Here is a 20,196-nt window from a genome sequence, read left to right on the forward strand (position 1 = left end):
GATGGGACATTTACTGGTGAAAATTTGGAAGGCAGATGAAGGTTTAATGAACAAAATAAAAATCATTCTTAAAATACTAATTTTCTTAAGTGCTGATCATAGATATACCGTAAAAGGAGTACCTGCCTTGTAGTACCCTGGTAAAATGTAAGCATAATTTAGTGGGATATTAAGTGTTTTTGTACTGGGTAGCCTTGTAGAATTTACTTTTTTAAGGTCCAGAGAGATAGTAAAGCCAGAAGGATGCTTGTCTTACATGAAGTTGATGCAGGTTTGGTCCCTGGTACCACTGAGCAACTCCAGGAGTGATACCTGAGCATAGAGGCAGCAGTAAGTCCTGAACCCCTCTGGGTGTGGTCCAAAACACCTCCATCTCGCCAATTGCATAAGGTAATGGCAGCTTTGGATAAATGCGATCAGTAAAAAATGAGCAAACTACTTAGTGTCAGGGTTTAGAAAAGGTTTTCCTAAAATAGTAATTTTTAAAATTGGTATCTACAGGACAAATTGGACTTGATGAATCTGAGTTTTAATTCTTCTTAGTTATTTTTCTCTTTCAAAATATTCTTCAAAGTGGTTCAATATTCATTTCTATTAATATTTTACCTGTATACAATACATTATTTTGACCTGCAGATTCAGGTCTGTTTATCTGGTCCCTGACTTACCACTTTTAATTATTGTCTATATTTTCTTATCTGGATAACTGGTTTCCACATATATTACCTTTTGTTTCTATATCAAAATAAAAAAATATGTTTAGAATTTATTTTTAATTTTTTAAATTTTATTGAATCACTGTGAGATAGTTACAAGCTTTCATGTTTGGGTTACATTCTCACAATGATCAAACACCCATCCCTCCACCAGTGCACATTACCCACCACCAATATCCCGGGTATACCCCCCCTTTCCCACCCTCCCCCTGCCTCCATAGCAGACAATATTCCCCATATTCTCTCTACTTTGGGGCCTTAAGCTTGCAACATAGACACCGAGAAGTCATCATGTTTGTTCTATTTACTTTTGGCATGCATCTCCCATCCCAACTAGTTCCTCCAGCCATCATTTTCTTAGTGATCCCTTGTCTATTCCATCTGCCTTCTCCCCACCACTCATGAAAGTCTTCCAGCTATGGGGCAATTCTCCTGGCCCTTGTATCTACTGTCCTTGGGTGTCAGCCTCATGTGATGCTATTCTATACTCCACAAATGAGTGCAGTCCTTCTATGTCTGTCCCTCTCTGACTCATTTCACTTAGCATGATATTCTCCATGTCTATCCATTTATAAGCAAATCTCATGACTTCATCTCTCATAACTGCTGCATAGTTAGAATTTATTTTTAATCACAAGATATTTCTCTGTAATATCAGTTTTATTTCAGTTTCTCATACAGGCATTAAAGCTGCAGGTATTTTTAAAATTTAAATTATCTAAAAGAGTTTCACTTTGATTAAAGCCTGTATCACTTCTTAATTCCAAGTCTATTAGTATTTTTTAATAGGGAATCAGTAATGTTGGGTTTACTAAGGAGATGATACCAGAGGTAATGTAAGACTGGAGTGATAGTACAGCAGGTAAGGCATCTGCCTTGTACACGGCCGACTGGGGTTCGATTCCTCCGTCCCTCTCCAAGAGCCTGGCAAGCTACCGAGAGTATCCTGCCCGCACAGTGGAGCCTGGCAAGCTCCCTGTAGCCCATTCGATATGCCAAATGCAGTAACAAGTCTCACAATTGAGATGTTACTGGTGCCTGCTCGAGCAAATCGATGAGCAACAGGACGACAGTGCTACGGTGCTGCAATGTAAGGCTAGAGGCAGAGAGTTGTGGACACTTTGGTGTGCAGTACTTTGTACGTCAATATTATAAACTAAAACACTCTTGTAACCACAGTACTTCATCCTGTTGATCATAGAATTTCTCAAACAGTCTCAGTAATGTTTTCATTTGTCCTAGCCCTGAGATTTTAGAAGCCTCTCTTTACTCGTCCTTTCCAATGGTGCTGCATTGGAGGCTCTTTCAGGGCCAGGGGAATGAGACCCAGCATTGTTGCTGGTTTTGGCATATAAATAACACTATGGTGAGTTTTCAAGGCTCTCCCATGTGGGCAGGAAACTCTTGGTAACTTGCCAGATTCTCCCAGAGGGCTATAAGAGCTTGGTTTTCAGTCTCTGGATGTTGGCCGTTGGTAGGATTACATGGCGCCTGGGGCAGTCCCTGGGTGTGACCGCCTAGCTACTGGAAAATGGGGAATCTGGGCGGAAGATGCCCACTCACAATTTGTGCAGGTCTGGAGGTCTCACCCCCAGATCCTACACACCTGGGTTCGTCTGCTGGTTCCTTCATGCGTGAGGCTTGTCCAAACGTGTAGAGATGGCCCTTGAGCATGGCTGTGGCTAAGGTCTGGAGGTCTTCGTTCACAGGAGCATGTTCACAGGGGCAGGGAGGGAAACTGAAACCCACCCCCTCTGAGGGGCCCCAGGGAAGACAGCCAGGCTTGGAGGCAAGCGACTCTATGCACAGTACTTAACTGTAATAAAATTTTAAAGAAAAAATAGGGACACCCCAGGCAGTGTGAGCCTGATTAATCTGTGTATGGGGGCCATCACAGCTATATCTAGTAGTGCTTGGGGGGACATGCATTGCCTCATATAAGTGCTGGAGATTGAACTCAAGCCTCTCACATGCTAATTAGGCACACCAACCCTCTACCCAGACCCTCCCCCAACCTCCCCAGTCCAGTAATCCTCTCGTTGTTATGCTGGAAACATAACCAGGCAGTGTCAGTAGTAGAGGGCTTGCCTTTACACACTCATAGCATGTGTACCACCTCTAAATGACATGCCCCAGTCCAGCATTCTCAGCTTTGTAATTTATAGAACTTTTGCTTTAATCGTGTGTCTTTTTGTTCTTGCTCCAATCTGCTTTAGGTGACGGGACAGAATACAGAATTCGAATACAAGAAAAATTTAGCCTTATGGAGGATAATAAGTGTGTGTTTGGAGAACTCCAGTTCTGTCATGGAATTACTCAGGAAGATCAAGAGCTGGTAGAACATTTATTTGATATCGATGTCAAAACCGGTGAGCAGCCGCAGACCGTAGTACTCAAGGGAGCAGCAGGAATAGGGAAGACCACCTTGATGAGAAGGGCGATGTTACACTGGGCACAGGGCACTCTATTCCAGCAACAGTTTACCCATGTTTTTTATCTCAACGCAAGAGAAATTAACCAGCTGAGAGAAAGAAGCTTTCTTGAAATGATATCAAAGGATTGGCCCAGTGGGGAAGGCCCCATTGAAAGGATTTTGTCCCAGCCAAGTAATCTCCTTTTCATTATTGATAGTTTTGATGAGCTGAACTTCGCCTTTGAGGAACCTGAGTTTGCGCTGTGCAAAGACTGGGACCAGGTACACCCAGTGTCTTTCCTCATGAGTAGTTTGTTGAGGAAAGTAATGCTCCCTGAGTGCTCTTTACTGGTGACAACAAAACTCATAACTTCGGAGAAACTCAGGTCTTTGTTGAAGAGTCAGTTCTCTGTAGAGCTGCAGGGTATGTCTGAAGAGGCACGAGAGGAGTATATTTATCATTTCTTTGAAGATAAGAAGAGTGCCTTGCAAGCATTCAGTGTATTGAAAAATAATGAGATGCTTTTCAGCATGTGCCGAGCCCCCAAAGTGTGCTGGGTTATTTGTTCTTGTCTGAAGCAGGAAATGGAGAAAGGTGGTAATATCCTAGCCACCTGTGAAACAACCACAGCTCTTTTTACCTGCTACATCTCTAACTTGTACACCCATGGTGATGAAAGCTCTCCTAATCAACCTACTCAATGCCAGCTGCGTAAACTGTGTCACTTGGCTGTCACAGGGGTATGGACTATGACTTATGTGTTTTACAAGGAAAATCTCAGAAAGCATGGTTTAACATCATCTGCTATCTCAGGCTTCCTGGACATGAATATTCTTCAAAAGGACACAGAATATGAAAACTGCTTTGTATTTATCCACGTACTTGTACAGGAGTTTTTTGCAGCTCTGTGCTATGTGTTGGAAGATCATTTGGAAGCCAGTGACAATCCCTTTATATCTCCTACATATGTAAAGCTGTTGCTTGAAAGCAAACCACATAGAGACCCTCATCTGACTAAGATGAAATGCTTTTTGTTTGGCCTGATGAACAAAGACAGGATAAGACAACTAGAAGATAGTTTTAATTGTCAAATGTCCTTGGAGTTAAAGTGGAAGATACTTGAGTGGGTGGAAACAGTAGGACACAGCGAACAGTTCCTATCACAGCTGGACTTCCTAGAGTTGTTTCGGTCTCTGTATGAGACCCAAGATGAGACATTTGTAAGCCAGGCAATGAGATCTTTCCAAAAGGTTGCCATTAATATTTGTGGGAAAATCCCTTTGCTTGTGTCTTCGTTCTGCCTTAAGTATTGCCACCGTTTACAGAGCATTAAACTGTCTGTAGATTTGATATCTGAGATGATAGACTCAATCCCAGACGTTGAAACTGGGTGAGTATATTGTATCAGCTCCCTGGGAGTACTCTGTGAGGAAGATGAGAAAGCATATTTTTGTCAGAGAGAGGGGAAGAGTTACTGAACTGCAGCCCCAGAGCTAGCAGGAGCTTTCAGAGTTTTTCCACTATGTAACAAGAATTTTAGGGGCTTTATTGACCAGCCATGCGTGGCTACTAGTGAGGAATGAAAACAAACTCACCTGACGCGACTTTTCTGGTATTCATGTAATTGCAAGAGAGACTTAGCTGAAAGCTATTAGCTTTTAATATTTCTAATAAGTAAGGAATGAATGCTTCCGAATTCAAGGAGGGATCCAGCACAGTGCAAACGTGCATCCTTTATAACATCCTCTTCCAGTGTAATATGCTTTTCCATTGCATAGACGTAGGTCAGCTGTTTTCTAGTCAGAGGTCTTTATGCCTTATACCTAAATGGAGAGAGCTACGTGTGGTTAAGAAATAGTAGGTGCTGGGGCTGGAGCAGTAGCACAGTGGGTAGGGCATTTGCCTTGCACGTGGCCGACCCAGGTTCGATTCCCAGCATCCCATATGGTCACCCGAGCACCGCCAGGAGTAATTCCTGAGTGCAGAGCCAGGAGTGACCCCTGACCATCGCTGAGTGTGACCCAAAAAGCAAAAAAAAAAAAAATAGGTGCTGAATTAACGTTTTGAAAGAATAAATGAACTATCACTTTTTCTGTGTGTCATTTAACCCAGTTCCCCTCCTCTAGTTGCCTTTTCTGAATCTACCTACAGAAATCTAGGGGAGGAACTGAGCTGCAGAATTTTAAATGAACTGAAATTGGGGCTTATGATATACAACGAATGTTTGTATGCCAGTTTAATGTTCAAACTGTGTTTATTTTTGGTATTTGGGCCACATCTGGCAGTGCTCAGAGGTTATTCCTGGCTCTGTCTTTGGGAATCACTCCTGGTAGGCTCAGGGGACCATGTGGGATGCCAGATTCGAACCTGGGTTGGCACGTGCCAAGCAAGTGCCCTACTTGCTGTGCTATCTCTGACCCCAAAGCTATGTGTATTTGATTACAAAACAGATTCAGAGACGTTTAAATGGGAACTTTTATTTCCCAAGCACATAATCTGACAGTCTTCTTAATCTCAATTCATTTAGCCTCCTAATAGTCTTAAGCAGATTCTATTCCCATTTTACTCATTAATGTATTATGGTACTACTGTCACTGTCACCGTCATCCCATTGCTCAACTAAAAGTTATAAAAGTATAACTTGACTAAAGATATTTGATTCTAAGTCCTTAGCTTTCCAACTTAACCTGTCTCATTGTCTCTTCTGACAGTTGCAGAAGAATTCCTCTTAACTAAGGACATACATTTCATTTCTCTTTTAAACTGTGGAAGTGGGAATTATAGCCTAGGGTGCTATGACTTTAACTGTCCTTGGAGTCCTTTAGACATTTTGACTTCCTAATTCTATTTAAAGATAATATTGAGCCCAGGGCATTATAAATGTATTTTATATTTAATAAAATGCTTGAAGATGTTTTTAACCTCTATTTCCAGTCTTCGTGCTACTTTCCTATAACCTGTTCTTATATTATCTAGTACTAGAATTGGCAGTGTCGCTTGCCAAAGTCTGAAAACCTAGTGTTTTAAGAGGATATAAATAACTCCAGGTTTTTTTTTTCTGCTTTTTGGGTCACACCTGGCAATGCACAGGGGTTACTCCTGGCTCTGCACTCAGGAATTACCCCTGGCCGTGCTCACGGGACCATATGGGATGCTGGGATTTGAACCCGGGTCGGCCGCGTGCAAGGCAAACGCCCTACCCGCTGTGCTATCTCTCCAGCCCCTCCAGGTTTTTTTTCTACAGTGTAACTGCATTATAAATTTCACAAAAGCAGGTCCCTGTCTTCACCCTTTTATCCACAGCATTTGTATATGGTAAGCACTTGAATATTTTAACAATCTTGTCTGGTTTTCTTAGATTTGAGAATTCGGGTGATAGATCATCCCTCTGCAATGTCATTAATTTCAATTTAAATAAAGTTTGGAGAGAACTAACATTTATTCAGTAGTGGAAAGGGTCAAGAAATGTCATACCAAAATGTTTCTTTTACATAACAATTATTTTGAGGGCTGGCAAGATGGTGTAGGGGTTAGTACAAATTAGTACAAGGGGTAGTACAAGTGTTTGCCTTGCCTGCTGATGACCCTGCTTCCAATCTGGGCACCATGTATAGTTTCCTAAGCTCAGCCAGAGTGATTCCTGAGCACCACTCAAAAAATTATTTTTTCCTCAATGTATTTAGAGTTCCCAGAATATTCCTGTCTGCCTGCAGGCAGAGATTCCAGAAGGGCTGTTATAGGGAATAGTCCTAACTTTTGTGAAAACAAATTGGTACGGCGCCCAGATGGTTTGTCATACGCAATGGTAATATCTCCTACCTCTTTTCCTTAAGGTTCATTTGCTATTCAAAAGAAAAAATGCTTTTCCTGTATACCCTTTCTGTCCCCTGCACTTCTTCTATTAAGTTAGGTATAGGGAACTCTAATTCTAGCTACTGCTTTAAAATACACGTAGCAGAATTTCTCCCACTTGACTCCAATGCATATATTTGTAAGCTGTCTTATCTTCTCTTATTTGTCTTTTGTCAGATATTTCCAGGACCAGCAAGCAGGCTTACAAGGCAAAGGGAAAAGTTGTTTTCCTCCCTTAATGTAGCAACTAAGTATTAGGCAAATGTTGGATTTTTATATATTAAAGCATACATAAATTGATGGGAGGATTTACAATGTAAAGCATTTGCTAAGCATTTTTTTGTAGATTGTCTTACTGTCTTCACAACAACCTTAGTATGAAGAAGCTGCATCTTTTATGAACTAGTAATGTTTCAAGAATCACCTAGTTTAATAGCAGAGTTGAGAATTGAATCATTCCATTCTGAAGCTTAAGTAAATTTATTTTAATCCTTATTGCATTTGTTTATAGTGTTATTGATGGTGCCAGCTTGAGCAAATCGATGAACAACGGGACGACAGTGCTACAATTGATAATGTCTAACAATATATTGCACTTTATTACACACATGTATACTACTTATCCACAAAAATTAACTGAAAATTAAAATTTCCTTCCCAGCTCTGAAGGAAAATGGCATTTCCACTGTAGAGTTATCTAAGCTGAACTGTGTCACTGTCATCCCGTTGTCATCATTTGTTCGAGTGGGTACCAGTAACATCTCTCATTGTGAAACTTATTGCTACTCTTTTTGGCACATCCAATACTCCACGGGTAGCTGAACTATATTTACTAATCTTTTCCCTGTTATTTAGGGAAAGGGATGGTGGCTGCATTTCTCATTGCTGGAAAGATCTCTGTTCCGTGCTTCATACAAATGACCACTTGAAACAGGTGGCCTTGTGCGATGGACACCTTTATAAATTAGCCGTGAAAACGCTTTATCAAGAACTAAGGAGCCCAAACTGTAAACTCCAAAAACTAATGTAAGTCTGGCATGAGAAAACTTAATAGAGCTATTCCAAATCATATCTTTGACTCACATCCTACTTAAACATATTCTGGAAACCAGTGGCAAACAAAATCCACTGTATAAAGTATACTGAGAACATAAACTATAGAAACCTGAGGGATATGGGAACATCAGTACTTTGTTTGGAAGAATATTGTGTGGAATGTAGTAGCTGTAGCTATTGATGTGGGTTTCTGTTGTTGTTGGACCACACCTAGTGGAACTCAGGCCTGACTCCTGGCTCTGTGCTCAAGGATCACTCCTGGAGTGTTTGGAGGACCATATGGGCTGCTGGGGACCAAATCTGGGCCTGTCACATAAAGGCAAATGACCTACATGCTATACTGTTCTGTCCTCCAATTGAGTCAGGAATTTTCTAGATGAATACAGCTAAGTCTTGGCATGTCAAAACATTTTCAAAGACAAATTGGAATATTAAATGTTCAAATTTTCAGCTGAGTATATCTGTGTACCTAAATTTTTCTTCTGAAGGTTGAGATTTCTTTCTTTCCCTGATGGATGTCAAGATATATTTCATTTCTTGATCACCAACCAGAATCTGATACATCTCGATCTGAAAGGGAGTGATATAAGAGACAGTGGAGTGAACTCGTTATGTGAAGCCTTGAAACACCCACAGTGTAAACTACAGAACCTGAGGTAACTTGTGCAATTTTAATTATAATTGATTCCTTCATCTATAAAAACAGTGGCCTTTCTCTTCACAGAATTGGTTTAAATCTGCTTTTATGATATGAAATAGCAATCAGTCAATTCAGACTGATTCCCCCCTGATTAAACATCTAACTCCTCCTAGGCCCTCTGACAGCTTGCTGAATGTTCTCATTGTACAGTGTGTGCCTTTATCTCATGAATATTAAAGACAAATTAGAGTAAACTCAGAATTTATAAACAAAATGGTTTCATATTTAAACGTAGAAATGTGTATATTCACTGTAAGTTTGAACGCTCATAGAAAAGAATGTGCTGGTGGTGTCAGGAGCTTAGGTGGGTTCAGGTTTCATTACTTTGATCATCAGTCTCTCTTGATAAGTTGGGGTTGCGATCAGTATAGAAAGCTGAGGACCATTATCATAACTGTCAGCTATGAAGGGGTGTGACAGCTTCAGGTCACCCTTACTGATCCTAGCCATGACTCTAGTCATTTCTTTCTCTGTGAAAGCGAGGATTTGCCTTCCTTGTGGTGTTTCCCACATTTTCTGACAGATCTCAGGAAATCTGATTTTCCAGTGAAAGCTATTTAATTCTGCTTATGACAAAACTAAAGACAAACAGAAGCACATAAAATGGTTTCAATTGGTTTTATCTCAGATGTTTTTGTGACATCTAGACTTAGCCCAGCGGTGAAATACTGCTTACTGGAGCTTGAAGTAGACCTGCACAGGTAGAGAGAGCAAGTATAAGCAGACAGTGTTACCATTTGGAACTTTGAAAAATGTTCATTAGTTGTTTTTAACAGAATGAAACTGACAGTTTTCTGAGAGGATGCTGGATAATTCTTAAACACATTGGGTTTTGTTGTTGTTGCTGTTGTTGGACCACACCTGGTGATGCTCAGGGATTACTCCTGGAATGCTTGGGGGGACCATAAAGGGTGCTGCAAATCAAACCTGGGTCCGCCACATGCAAGGCAAATGCCCTACATGCTATGCTTTTGCTAATGTCTAATATATAATAAAATGTCTAAAAATGTCTGTAGTAATAGCCAGGTTGGAACTTGGTCTTCACTATCTATGAAGTTGCTCTAGAATGCCTTGATCTTCTTTGTAATGTAAAACCTGGTCTACTTAGACGTGCGGCTCTGGGAAGGAGCCCTGGATACTGGGCGGGTACCTGGATGGGAGGAGAGACAGTGCCCGGAACGTTGCAGCTATGTCCACCTCTCAGTATGTGCATTGCAAACCATAATGCCCTAAAGTACAGAAAGAGTATGGGGAATATTGTCTTCCATGGAGGCAGGGGAGGGTGGGAAAGGGGGTGGTATACTGGGGATATAGGTGGTGGGGAATGTGCACTGGCGGAGGGATGGGTGTTTGATTATTGTGATTATAACTCAAACATGAAAGCTTGTAACTATATGTCACAGTGAATCCATAAAATAAAATTTAAAAAAAAATCTGACGTAAAACCCAGGTTGGGTATTGATCCCTCTGTCTACAAGACAAATAGGAAAAAACTTTTAAATGGAGGGAGGAAAGGTGTTTTCTTACAGTGAGAGCCATGGATCCAAGATAAAATGCCCTGGCACTGGACAGTAGGACTTGTAGGACTTGATATTTGATAAAGGTTTGACAGTGTCTTAAACAGATACTTTTATGTAGATTCCATCACAAATAGGTAGAGTTGTGTTTAAACTGAATGAAAGGGCTCCTTATCCAGTGAAAATGTTTTATTATAGAAATGTAACATATTTGTTACTAAATTATGTAGGACTAAATGCTCTAGACAGCTAAGCAATTGTCTTATGAAACTCATATTAACATTTCATGTGGGAAAAGTTCTGGTTTTGTATTTGATTTCTGGTTCATGCTATAAGAGCTGTCAACAGTTGATTGGCATGGTTACTCTCCATAGATCATGCTAATCTTATCAGTTTGCTTTTAATTTCTTTTTATTGTTAGTTTTAAAACATCACAGTATTTCAGGGGTACATCTTAGCTCATCTGTATGTGTATAAATTCATCACTCCAACTACCAGGGTTATAATTCCATACTATCACCAAAACTAGTGACTTGCCAATTCCTTCCACCCACCAATTCCTTCTAGTAGCCACTACTGTTTCAACAGTCGCCACTATAGTTTTCACTGAATTAGAGTTTAGGCTAATTGGGCTGAGTGTAATAGAGATGTTACTGGTGCCCACTTGAGTAAATTGACGAACAACAGGATGATAGTGATAGTTTGTTTTGTGTTTGCTAATCTGTTGGTTTTAGTTGTTTGTATTTGATATATGAATTAAACCATTTATATGGTGCTTTCACTTTCTAATATTACCTTACATAATCATCTCAAGTTCCATTCTTTTTGTCCTAAATGAATGTACCCATTCCATTAGGTATACATATATTATGCAAATACTCTTCATGAGAGCATAAGGGCAGTTAAGTCATTTTTAGAATTTTGAAGTTTTTGTCTCTGTCCTGCTTATAGTAGGTTGGACACTGAAACTGTTGATAATGAGTGGGTCTTTGCAGTCTGCCTCACAAAATATCACCAGTTACTGTGAAAAGATTTTATTATTTTTTAATTTTTTAATGAATCACTGTGAGGTAGTTACAGACTTACAAACTTTCGTGCTTACGTTTCAGTCATACAATGATCCCTCCACCAGTGCTCATTCTCCATCACCAATGTTCCCAGTATCCCTCCCACCATCCCTACCCCCCACCCGCCTCTGTGGCAGGCACATTCCCTTTTACTTTCTCTCCTTTAGGATGTTATGGTCTGAAGTGCAGTCATTAAGTGACCATCATGTTCAGTCTACAGCCTACTTTCGGCACACATCTCCCATCCCGAGCAGGTCCTCCAAGCATACTTTACTTGGTGTTCCCTTCTCTATCTGAGCTGCCTTTTCCCCCCCCCAGCATGTGAGGCCGGCTTCCAAGCCGTGGAGCAATCCTCCTGGTCCTTATCTCTAATATCCTGGGTGTTAATCTCCCGTTCTGTTTACTTTATATTCCACAAATGAGTGCAGTTTCTCTATGTCTACCCCTCTCTTTCTGACTCATTTCACTTAGCATGATATTCTCCCTGTTAATTCACTTACATGTGCAAGAATTTCAAAGAAATTTTAAAGACTTAAAAATATTTTAGACTAAGAGTCAGATCATTCCTTGTCCCTGATCATACTGAAAGGTAAACAGAATGACTAATTTTGGTGTATAGCCAAATGTAATCTAAACACCTCTCCCCAAAACATAAGTATTTTGATAAAAATGTTTACTTTGACATTTAAAAGTGAATTAGGTTTGGAGCTGGAGTGATAGCATAGTGGGGAGGGCGTTTGCCTTACACATGGCCGGCCCGGGTTCGATTCCTAGCATCCCATATGGTCCCTCGAGCACTGCCAGGGGTAATTCCTGAGTGCATGAGCCAGGAGTAACCCCTGTGCATTGACGGGTGTAACCCAATTAAAGCAAAAAAAAAAAAAACCCAAAAAACAATAAAAAAAAAGAGTTAGGTTTGAAAAAATGTTAAGGATAATCACTAGTAATATGGCAGAGCATGGAATATTATTATTCCATGTTCTGTTATAGATCATACTCAGTCTGACATACATACTATAGTATTTGCAATGTTTTCTGATTCTAAAATTTTTACATTTCAATTTATAGACACTTGTCATTCAATTCTGCACTGTTGTCCCATCGTTCATCGATTTGCTTGAGCAGGCACCAGTAACATCTCCATTGTGAGACTTGTTAACTGTTTTTGGCAAATCAAATACGCCACGGGTAGCTTGCCAGGCTCTGCCGTGTAGGTGAGATAATCTTAGTAGCTTGCCGGGCTCTCCAAGAGGGGTGGAGGAATCGAACCCAGGTCAGCAGTGTGCAAGGCAAACATCGTACCACTGTGCTATCACTCCAGCCAGAGTCATTCAACTCTAGTTGCCTGTTAATATATATGTATTATATATATGTATAGTGTGCCCATGTTCTCTATATAGCAACTACTCTATGTATTCTTTTGAATGCTAATGTAAGTAGTAATTATTTAGGAAACTATTAGACTTAGTATCTAAACTAGAAACTTTTTCTAATTTTCATTTTAATATCTCACTATGGCAAACTTAGGCAGAAACCTCTCATCCATCTTTAAGTCTCTGATTACAAATAATTTATGTAGGTTTTAGAATAGACCCATGAGGCCTATCCATTATTTCGCTCTTTCTCTTAAGAGTGTTCTGTCACTGGGGTGCATTTATACTGATCTGCAAGTTATATATTGCAGGCAATATATAACTTCTGCAATTTCTAACTTTTATCAGAAAAATAATCTCACACTTGAGAAAATAAAGTTCAGAGTTCTTGGGCAATCTGAAAATACTATATAGCAAACATTTGGAGAAAAGGAAACTGCATCCACACATCAGTTCTGTGCTGGCAGAAACCACATCCCCCAGGGCAGCCATTCTTCTGAGGTATGGTTGCTTTCCGTGGTATCACAGCTCTTGAAGGTGAGGCCTTTTGAGTCAGTTTCTAATTCTTATTTAAAAGCAGCATGATAATCTTATTCCAGTAGGTTCAGGTGACAAAAAAAAATCTTGTACATCAGATCAACTTATTTTAATTTCTTAAATCAAGAGATACTTATTCTAGAATGGACTATGGATTATTTTCTCTGGTCATCTGCATAAGACCACTTTATGGACTATACTTAGTAATAGCAGAACTGTGACACAGCAACACATAAGAACATCAAAGTTTATTATGTTCCAGTTTTATGCATTTTGGGGAAAATTTCTTTCAAGCATCTCATTTTGGTGGCACCATTAAAAGAGAATTGAGCTGGTTTGCCAGCAGGACCCAAGTGTAAGTTAATGTGTCTCCTCTTGGTTTGCTGAGTTTTATTTTATTTTATTTTATTTTTTTATGTCTCAGTTATACCGTATTCAAACACCATCCCTTCACCAGTGCCCATATTCCACCACCAAAATCCCAGGTATACTCCCCGCCCCCTACCCCAACTGTATAACTGATGAATTTCACTTCATTTTCTCTTCACCTTGATTACGTTCCATATTTCAACACAAAACTCACTATTATTGTGGGAGTTATACCCCCAAACAAGATAACCCTATTAAGGAAGAATTTGATAATTAGTTTTCCATTAAAAGATTGTATGTTTTCAGGTTTTAGAAAAGGTCACGCGGCTGCATTAGCTCACCAGAATGCCTGCCGCTTCTCTGTTGATTGTGGCAAGATGGCGCCGAGGGTGGGTCGAGGGCGTGACTTCCGGCGGCCGGGACCACTTGGAGTTTTGGGCTGGCGCCGCCCCACTCCAGTGGTTTGCTGAGTTTTATTTAGAAGTCAGTTTGGAGCCAGAAACCTCAACTCTCGGCTTCCCTTTTGATTGAATTTGGTGGTTGATGTTCTAAATTGCTGTGAGCCAGGGAACACCTCCAAACTTCTAGAAACTAGATAAACAGCTCTACATTTGTTACTTTATATATGTGAGGAAAATCTGATTTGACTGTAACACTTAGGTCTAATGTCAATTTAATACAAGTGTGACATTATTAAATCAGTCTATCAATATTAGACTATTAGTACTTAAGTCTTGTTTTCATTAGACATAGAAGTAATTTCTAAGGTTCAGGTTAATTTATAAAATCTCTTACAAAACAAAAATCAAAATTGTTGCTATGGAACACCTTCTGAATTTTAGTACTGTCTGTGTTTTCTGAAGCTGTAGAAGAAATTTTTAAAAAGAGGCTGAACTTTCATTCAAAAATGAAGAAATCTGGAATGGAGAGATAGTATATCATACAGTGTGCTCACCCTGCATGTGGCTGAGCGGGGCTGATTCCCTGCACTGTATATTATTCCCCAGGAATAATCCTTGAGCACAGAACCAGATGTAAGCCCTGAGCACAGCTGGGTGTGGCTCCAGTTTTAAAAAAATAGGGTCTGGAGCAATAACACAGTGGGTAGGGCGTTTGCCTTGCATGCGGCCAACCTGGGTTCAATTCCCAGCATCCCATATGGTTCCCGAACACCACCAGGAGTAATTCCTGAGTGCAAAGCCAGGAGTAACCCCTGTATATTGCTGGGTGTGACCCGAAATGAAAAAAAGGTAAATCTTTAGATGGATTTCAATTAGCACTAGGAACAAAGGAGAAAATCAACTTGACTATAAGAAAGATAGAGGCAAAAATATGGTCTGGTGAGGTTGGTGTTGGACAATTCTATACCTAGAACCAACTGTATTCTGAACAACTTTGTAAATCATGGTGTCTTAGCAAAAATTACAAGAAAATTACAAAAGGAAAGATCTTTTTCTCTTTATAAATCTTACTCATGAGCCTTGTTTTAAGTTGAATTCTAAATTCACTGACTTTACTAACAAAATTACTTTTTTAATAATTAAAATAAAAATGTATGTCACTGTATAAAATCTCTTACAAAACAAAATGTAATACCTATTATAGTATCACTGTCATCCCACTGTTCATCAGTTTGCTTGAGCAGGCGCCAGTTATGTCTCCATTTGTCCCAACCCTGAGATTTTAGCAGCCTCTCCTTACTTATTTTTCCCAAAAATTGGAGTCTTTTTTCAGGGTCAGGGGAATGAGACCTGTTATAGTTACTGTATTTGGCATATCTAATACGCCATGGGGAGCTTGCCAGGCTCTTTCTTCCCTGTGGGCAGGATACTCTTGGTAGCTTGCCAGGCTCTCTGAGAGGCATATATATATATATATATATATATATATATATATATATAAAATATATATTTATTTATTTATTTATTTCCCTTCATGGCCACGTGTCCAGGAATATGTTCACTCATGCGTGAGGCTCGGCCCGAGTGTGTGGAAAGCGGCCTGGAGTGTGGTGGTGGTTGGGTAGTGGTCGGCTGCCGGGGCTGGATCCCTTGGGGCAGGGAGGGCTCTCAGCTGCCCCCCTCTGGGACACCCCTGGTGCAAAGTCCAGTGGTATGGTTATGGGGGCCTCACTTTATGTTCCCTTCCGGAAGAAGCAGCCATGAGTTCTGGAGGGTGGCCAATGAGATTATAATAAAAGTATGAAATAAAAAATGTAGCATTTAAAATATTTTGAATGGGAACCTGGGTATGAAAGAGACAACCTTATATTCTTCCTTTCCTATTCTACCCTGTGCTTTTCTTAAATAACTGCTTTTGGACCCCAAAAATATAGCTCATAGGGTGGAGAATATGTGTTGTCTAGTTCATTCCTGGTATTTTCTGGTTCCCAGGGTACCACCAGTATGACTGCTTCCCAACCCCAAGCATAAGTCTGGAAGTAACCCCGAAGCACTACTGGGCTTGACCCCCAAACAAAACAAATTATAAATAATTGCCATTCTGTATAAAGATTATTTCCCAGAATAGGTTCCAACGATTAAGGAACCCTTTTTATGGGTTGTGGTAATTTCATTTATTCTCTGAGAACTTGTAATTTCTGTTTTTCTATATTTTCCAGTTTGGAATACTGCAACCTATCTACTATTTGTTTTCTAAATCTCTCTAAGGCTCTTATAAGAAGCCAGAGCCTAATATACCTGAATCTATCAAACAATAGTCTATTTGATAATGGAGTGAAGCTGTTGTGTGAAGCCTTAAGTCATCCAGAGTGTTTCCTTGAGAGACTGTCGTGAGTCTTGTTTTCTTTCTTAAATAATAGTTTTGGATAAGCTCTACATGCACTCATTTTCTTGACTTCCTCTCTTGCACCTGACTTTTAGACCCTACTGTTATTTATGATGTCCTATGTTCATTTTTTACCTGTCCTACCCTCTCCTCTCCCCTTTGTTTCTTTCATCTGATCCCATGTATAGTTGCAATGAAATTTATGACTTAAGAAGGGTTGAGTAGTGTAGAAATAAGAGTTTTAAGTGCCAAATAATTTCTGAAAAAGAGAAGCATGAACTTTGGGAGTTGACTGATCTATTATGTGTATTTCTCCCTCAGTTTAGAAAGCTGTGGCCTTACAGTAGCTGGTTGCAAGGATCTTTCCTTGGCTCTCATTATCAATAAAAGGCTGACACATTTATGCTTGGCAGACAACTTCGTGGGAGATGAGGGAATAAAGTTTATGAGTGATGCCTTGAAAGATCCCCAGTGTACACTACAGAGCCTTGTGTAAGTATCTATTAGTTTGTATTTAATCCTTCCAGTATAACATAAATTTTAAAATATATCTGAAATGGGGAAATATGAACACATTCTGTTCATTGAGTTTTCCCCCTATGATCCTTAAAGGTAGATGAGGATAGAATATTATCTTCCATTTATTGTGTGCTTAAATTGTTGAGGCAGTTGTGCCTCATTTTTATAAGAAAATGGCAGATTCAGGACTAATGTCGACTTATCAAACTCCATATTTGATGCTTAGAACAGGGTGTGTGTGTGTGTGTATAAACAGCTTAGTAGAAAGAGCTTTCCATTGTATGAATGAGTCAGAGTATAGCTATTTTATTCATTTAATTTCTGAGACCTGAAGTTGATAAGCTGAAGTATTTTGATAGATAATGGTTTATTTGCCTTCTAGATAGGTTTAGAGCTCGTTCTGAAAGCAAAGGATCTGCATTTTAATAATACCGTCACTGGGCATCTTTTAATTTTGAGAAGCATTAGTTTAAAAATGACAATTTAAATGTTTGATGTTGAGCATCTTTGATTCTTGTTTTGTTTTTGTTTTTTGGGGGGGGTCACACTCGGCGATGCACAGGGGTTATTCCTGGCTCTGCACTCAGGAATTACCCCTGGCAGTGCTCAGGGTACCAAATGGGATGCTGGGAATCGAACCCAGGTCAGCCACATGCAAGACAAATGCCCTACCCACTGTGCCGTCGCTCTAGCCCCAAGCATCCTTAATTCCTAATAAGCTGTTTCCCTCTGTATTTTTATATTTTACAATTACTAATGCCATATATCATAAAACATTTTCATATAATTATGCTTTTATTGCTTAATATTTCAAATGTGAAATTTTTTCAAATCAATTTTCTGTGCTTTAATTTATTTGCCACATATATCAAATGTTTGAGCTCCAAATCACCCAGGGTGTATTTGTCTACAATGCTACTTTTACCACACACGAAAAGTACTTGACTGTAGTTACCCTCATTCTCTTCAATATGCCTTTCCTTGTTTCCATAGAAACTTTGCAATTAGGCACTAGTGTCATGGAAAATCATTTTAATAGGTGAATTATTTGTACAGTAAGAAAATTTCTGAAAAACAATGTGTAGCTCAGTTTAATAGGTTAATTATTTGTACAGTAAAAGAATTTCTTAAAAACAATGTGTAGCTCAATTTAGTTGCAGACCCTTTCCCCAAGTAAGACAGGCAAGGAAGAAAGTGGGTGTTTGATTGGAAGTAACATTGGAAAGTAAGGACCGTGGCATGAAGACTTTTCAAAGATAGAAAACTCTGGGTAGTAGAACAGTGATTCTGTCCTTTCTTCTAGACTGAGGAATTGCCATTTCACTTCACTTAGTGGTGAATATCTCTCCGCCGCTCTTATACAAAATAATACTCTGAGACATCTGGATCTTGGATCAAACAGACTACAAGATGATACAGTAAAGCTCCTGTGTGCTGTCTTTAAGCATCCATGCAATGGTCTTCAGGAACTGCAGTAAGTTTTCTGTGACCTTCCTTTTGTGTGGCTTCAACTACAGAGTGGAAACAGGGGAGATTAGAAAGGAAATCTAAGGGTTAGACAGATACAAAAGCTGAGTTTCTGTCTGAAAAAAATTTAAAAGCTGATCTGTAGTGTCACATAGTGCCTGAGACATGGTAGGGAAATCAGAATCTTTTAAGCAGTTATTACAATGATCCTATTTAACTCAGATACTGAGGACCAGAAATATCAGGTTGGACAACAGTGATTTTGTTTTTTCCTCAGTAGAGCTTAAGAGAATATTGTACTGTCTCTTTTTTCATAAGGTTAAAATGTATTCATTTTTTAAATTCATGTTTATAATTAGGTCAACATTTTAAAACCAGAAAGAATTTTTTTTTAATTTCCTAGAATATAATATGTAAAGTGGATCCAGAGAGATAGTTATGCCTTAAATCTAGCAAGCTCTGAGAACCACCAGGATCGATCCTTGAGCCCAGAGCCTGATGTGAACCCCCAGAGAAAAAATTTTTCACTGTCACTGTATCACTGTCATCCCATTGCTCATCAATTTACTGGAGCAAATTGGCACCAGTAACGTCTCCAATTGTGAGACTTCTTGTTACTGTTTTTGGCATATCGAATACACCACGGGTAGCTTTCCAGGCTCTGCTGTGCGGGTGAGATACTCTTGGTAGCTTGCTGGGCTCTCTGAGATGGACGGAGGGATCGAACTCGGGTCAGTAGTATGCAAGGCAAATGCCCTACCCACTGTTTAAATAATTTTATTTGAATTAACTTTGAAGTACTGTGATTTATAATACTTGAAATAGTTTCCTGACTAAAATATTCTATTACCTCAACCCCCACCAGTGGATCACTTCCTTTTACCATTGTGTCAAAGTCCCTTTCCAACTATCCTCAGCTAGTCATTCCCACCCCACCACCTCACCTTGGTAAGCTCAGTATTGTAAACCAGTTCTCAGGTTCTATTGTCCTTGATCATTTGTTATTCTTTTACTGGGTTTATATTCCAAATATAAGAGGGATCATTCTATATCTATCCCTCTCCTTGTGACTGACTTCACTCTGTATAATACCTTCTAGTCCCATCCATGTAGGGAAAAATAGCATTATTTCATCTATTCTTATAGTCAAGTAGTATTCCTTTGTGTATATATACACCAGTTTCTTTTTCCCATTATCTGCTCTTATATACTCAAATAAAAATAATATTTAAACAGCAACTATTTTTTACTTCTATTTTGTTTAATTGGTAGACATGTATATATTCATGACATTATTTTGATTGTTGTTGACAGGACTTTAAGGTTTCCTTGGTAGTATCTTAGAAACATAACATTATGTCCTTTTTGTTTTTTTTAGTTTTGGAAAGTAGAAAAGTTTATTGAAAAGTAGAAGAGAAAGGTAAAGGAACTCCCCACATGGGAAGGAATTTAGGATTAAGTTTCATTTTGTCTATTTTGTAACACTTATTTAAATAACATTTAATTTCATTGTATAAATATAGTGACTAGAGTAAAGTAGGCAGAAGTGTCGTCATTAGCTGATTTTTCCCCTAGGAAGCAGTAGCCTGGGTGTGTCATTAAGAGTATAGTCTACCATAGATTCTAGAGCTATTCTCAATTGTTGGTCTACTCAGCAGTCTTTAGCGTGACTGGGCTGATGAATGATTATTAAGTTTCCAAATTTAATAGTTCATTGCTACATCTACAAACAGATGATGGAGTTCCTGGGTCCAGTTATCACTACACTTTCACTAGGAATACATGTATGATATCAGTTACTGTGTGAATCTGTTTCTTTTAT

The 20,196-nt window shown here is 39.3% G+C and overlaps 1 protein-coding gene across 1 annotated transcript in view; it reads left to right on the forward strand.

Moving 5' to 3' along the window:
* The window catches only part of NLRP14 (NLR family pyrin domain containing 14), a 37,866-nt gene that overhangs the window by 12,474 nt on the left and 5,196 nt on the right, over positions 1–20,196 (forward strand). The window contains exons 6-11 of the mRNA XM_055143655.1: positions 2,933–4,520; positions 7,838–8,008; positions 8,527–8,694; positions 16,222–16,392; positions 16,710–16,880; positions 18,211–18,381. Coding sequence (XP_054999630.1) covers positions 2,933–4,520; positions 7,838–8,008; positions 8,527–8,694; positions 16,222–16,392; positions 16,710–16,880; positions 18,211–18,381 — 2,440 coding nt within the window. The remainder of the gene's footprint in view (positions 1–2,932; positions 4,521–7,837; positions 8,009–8,526; positions 8,695–16,221; positions 16,393–16,709; positions 16,881–18,210; positions 18,382–20,196) is intronic.

Source organism: Sorex araneus, chromosome 6 (genome assembly GCF_027595985.1).
Source record: "Sorex araneus isolate mSorAra2 chromosome 6, mSorAra2.pri, whole genome shotgun sequence".
NCBI lineage: Eukaryota > Metazoa > Chordata > Mammalia > Eulipotyphla > Soricidae > Sorex > Sorex araneus.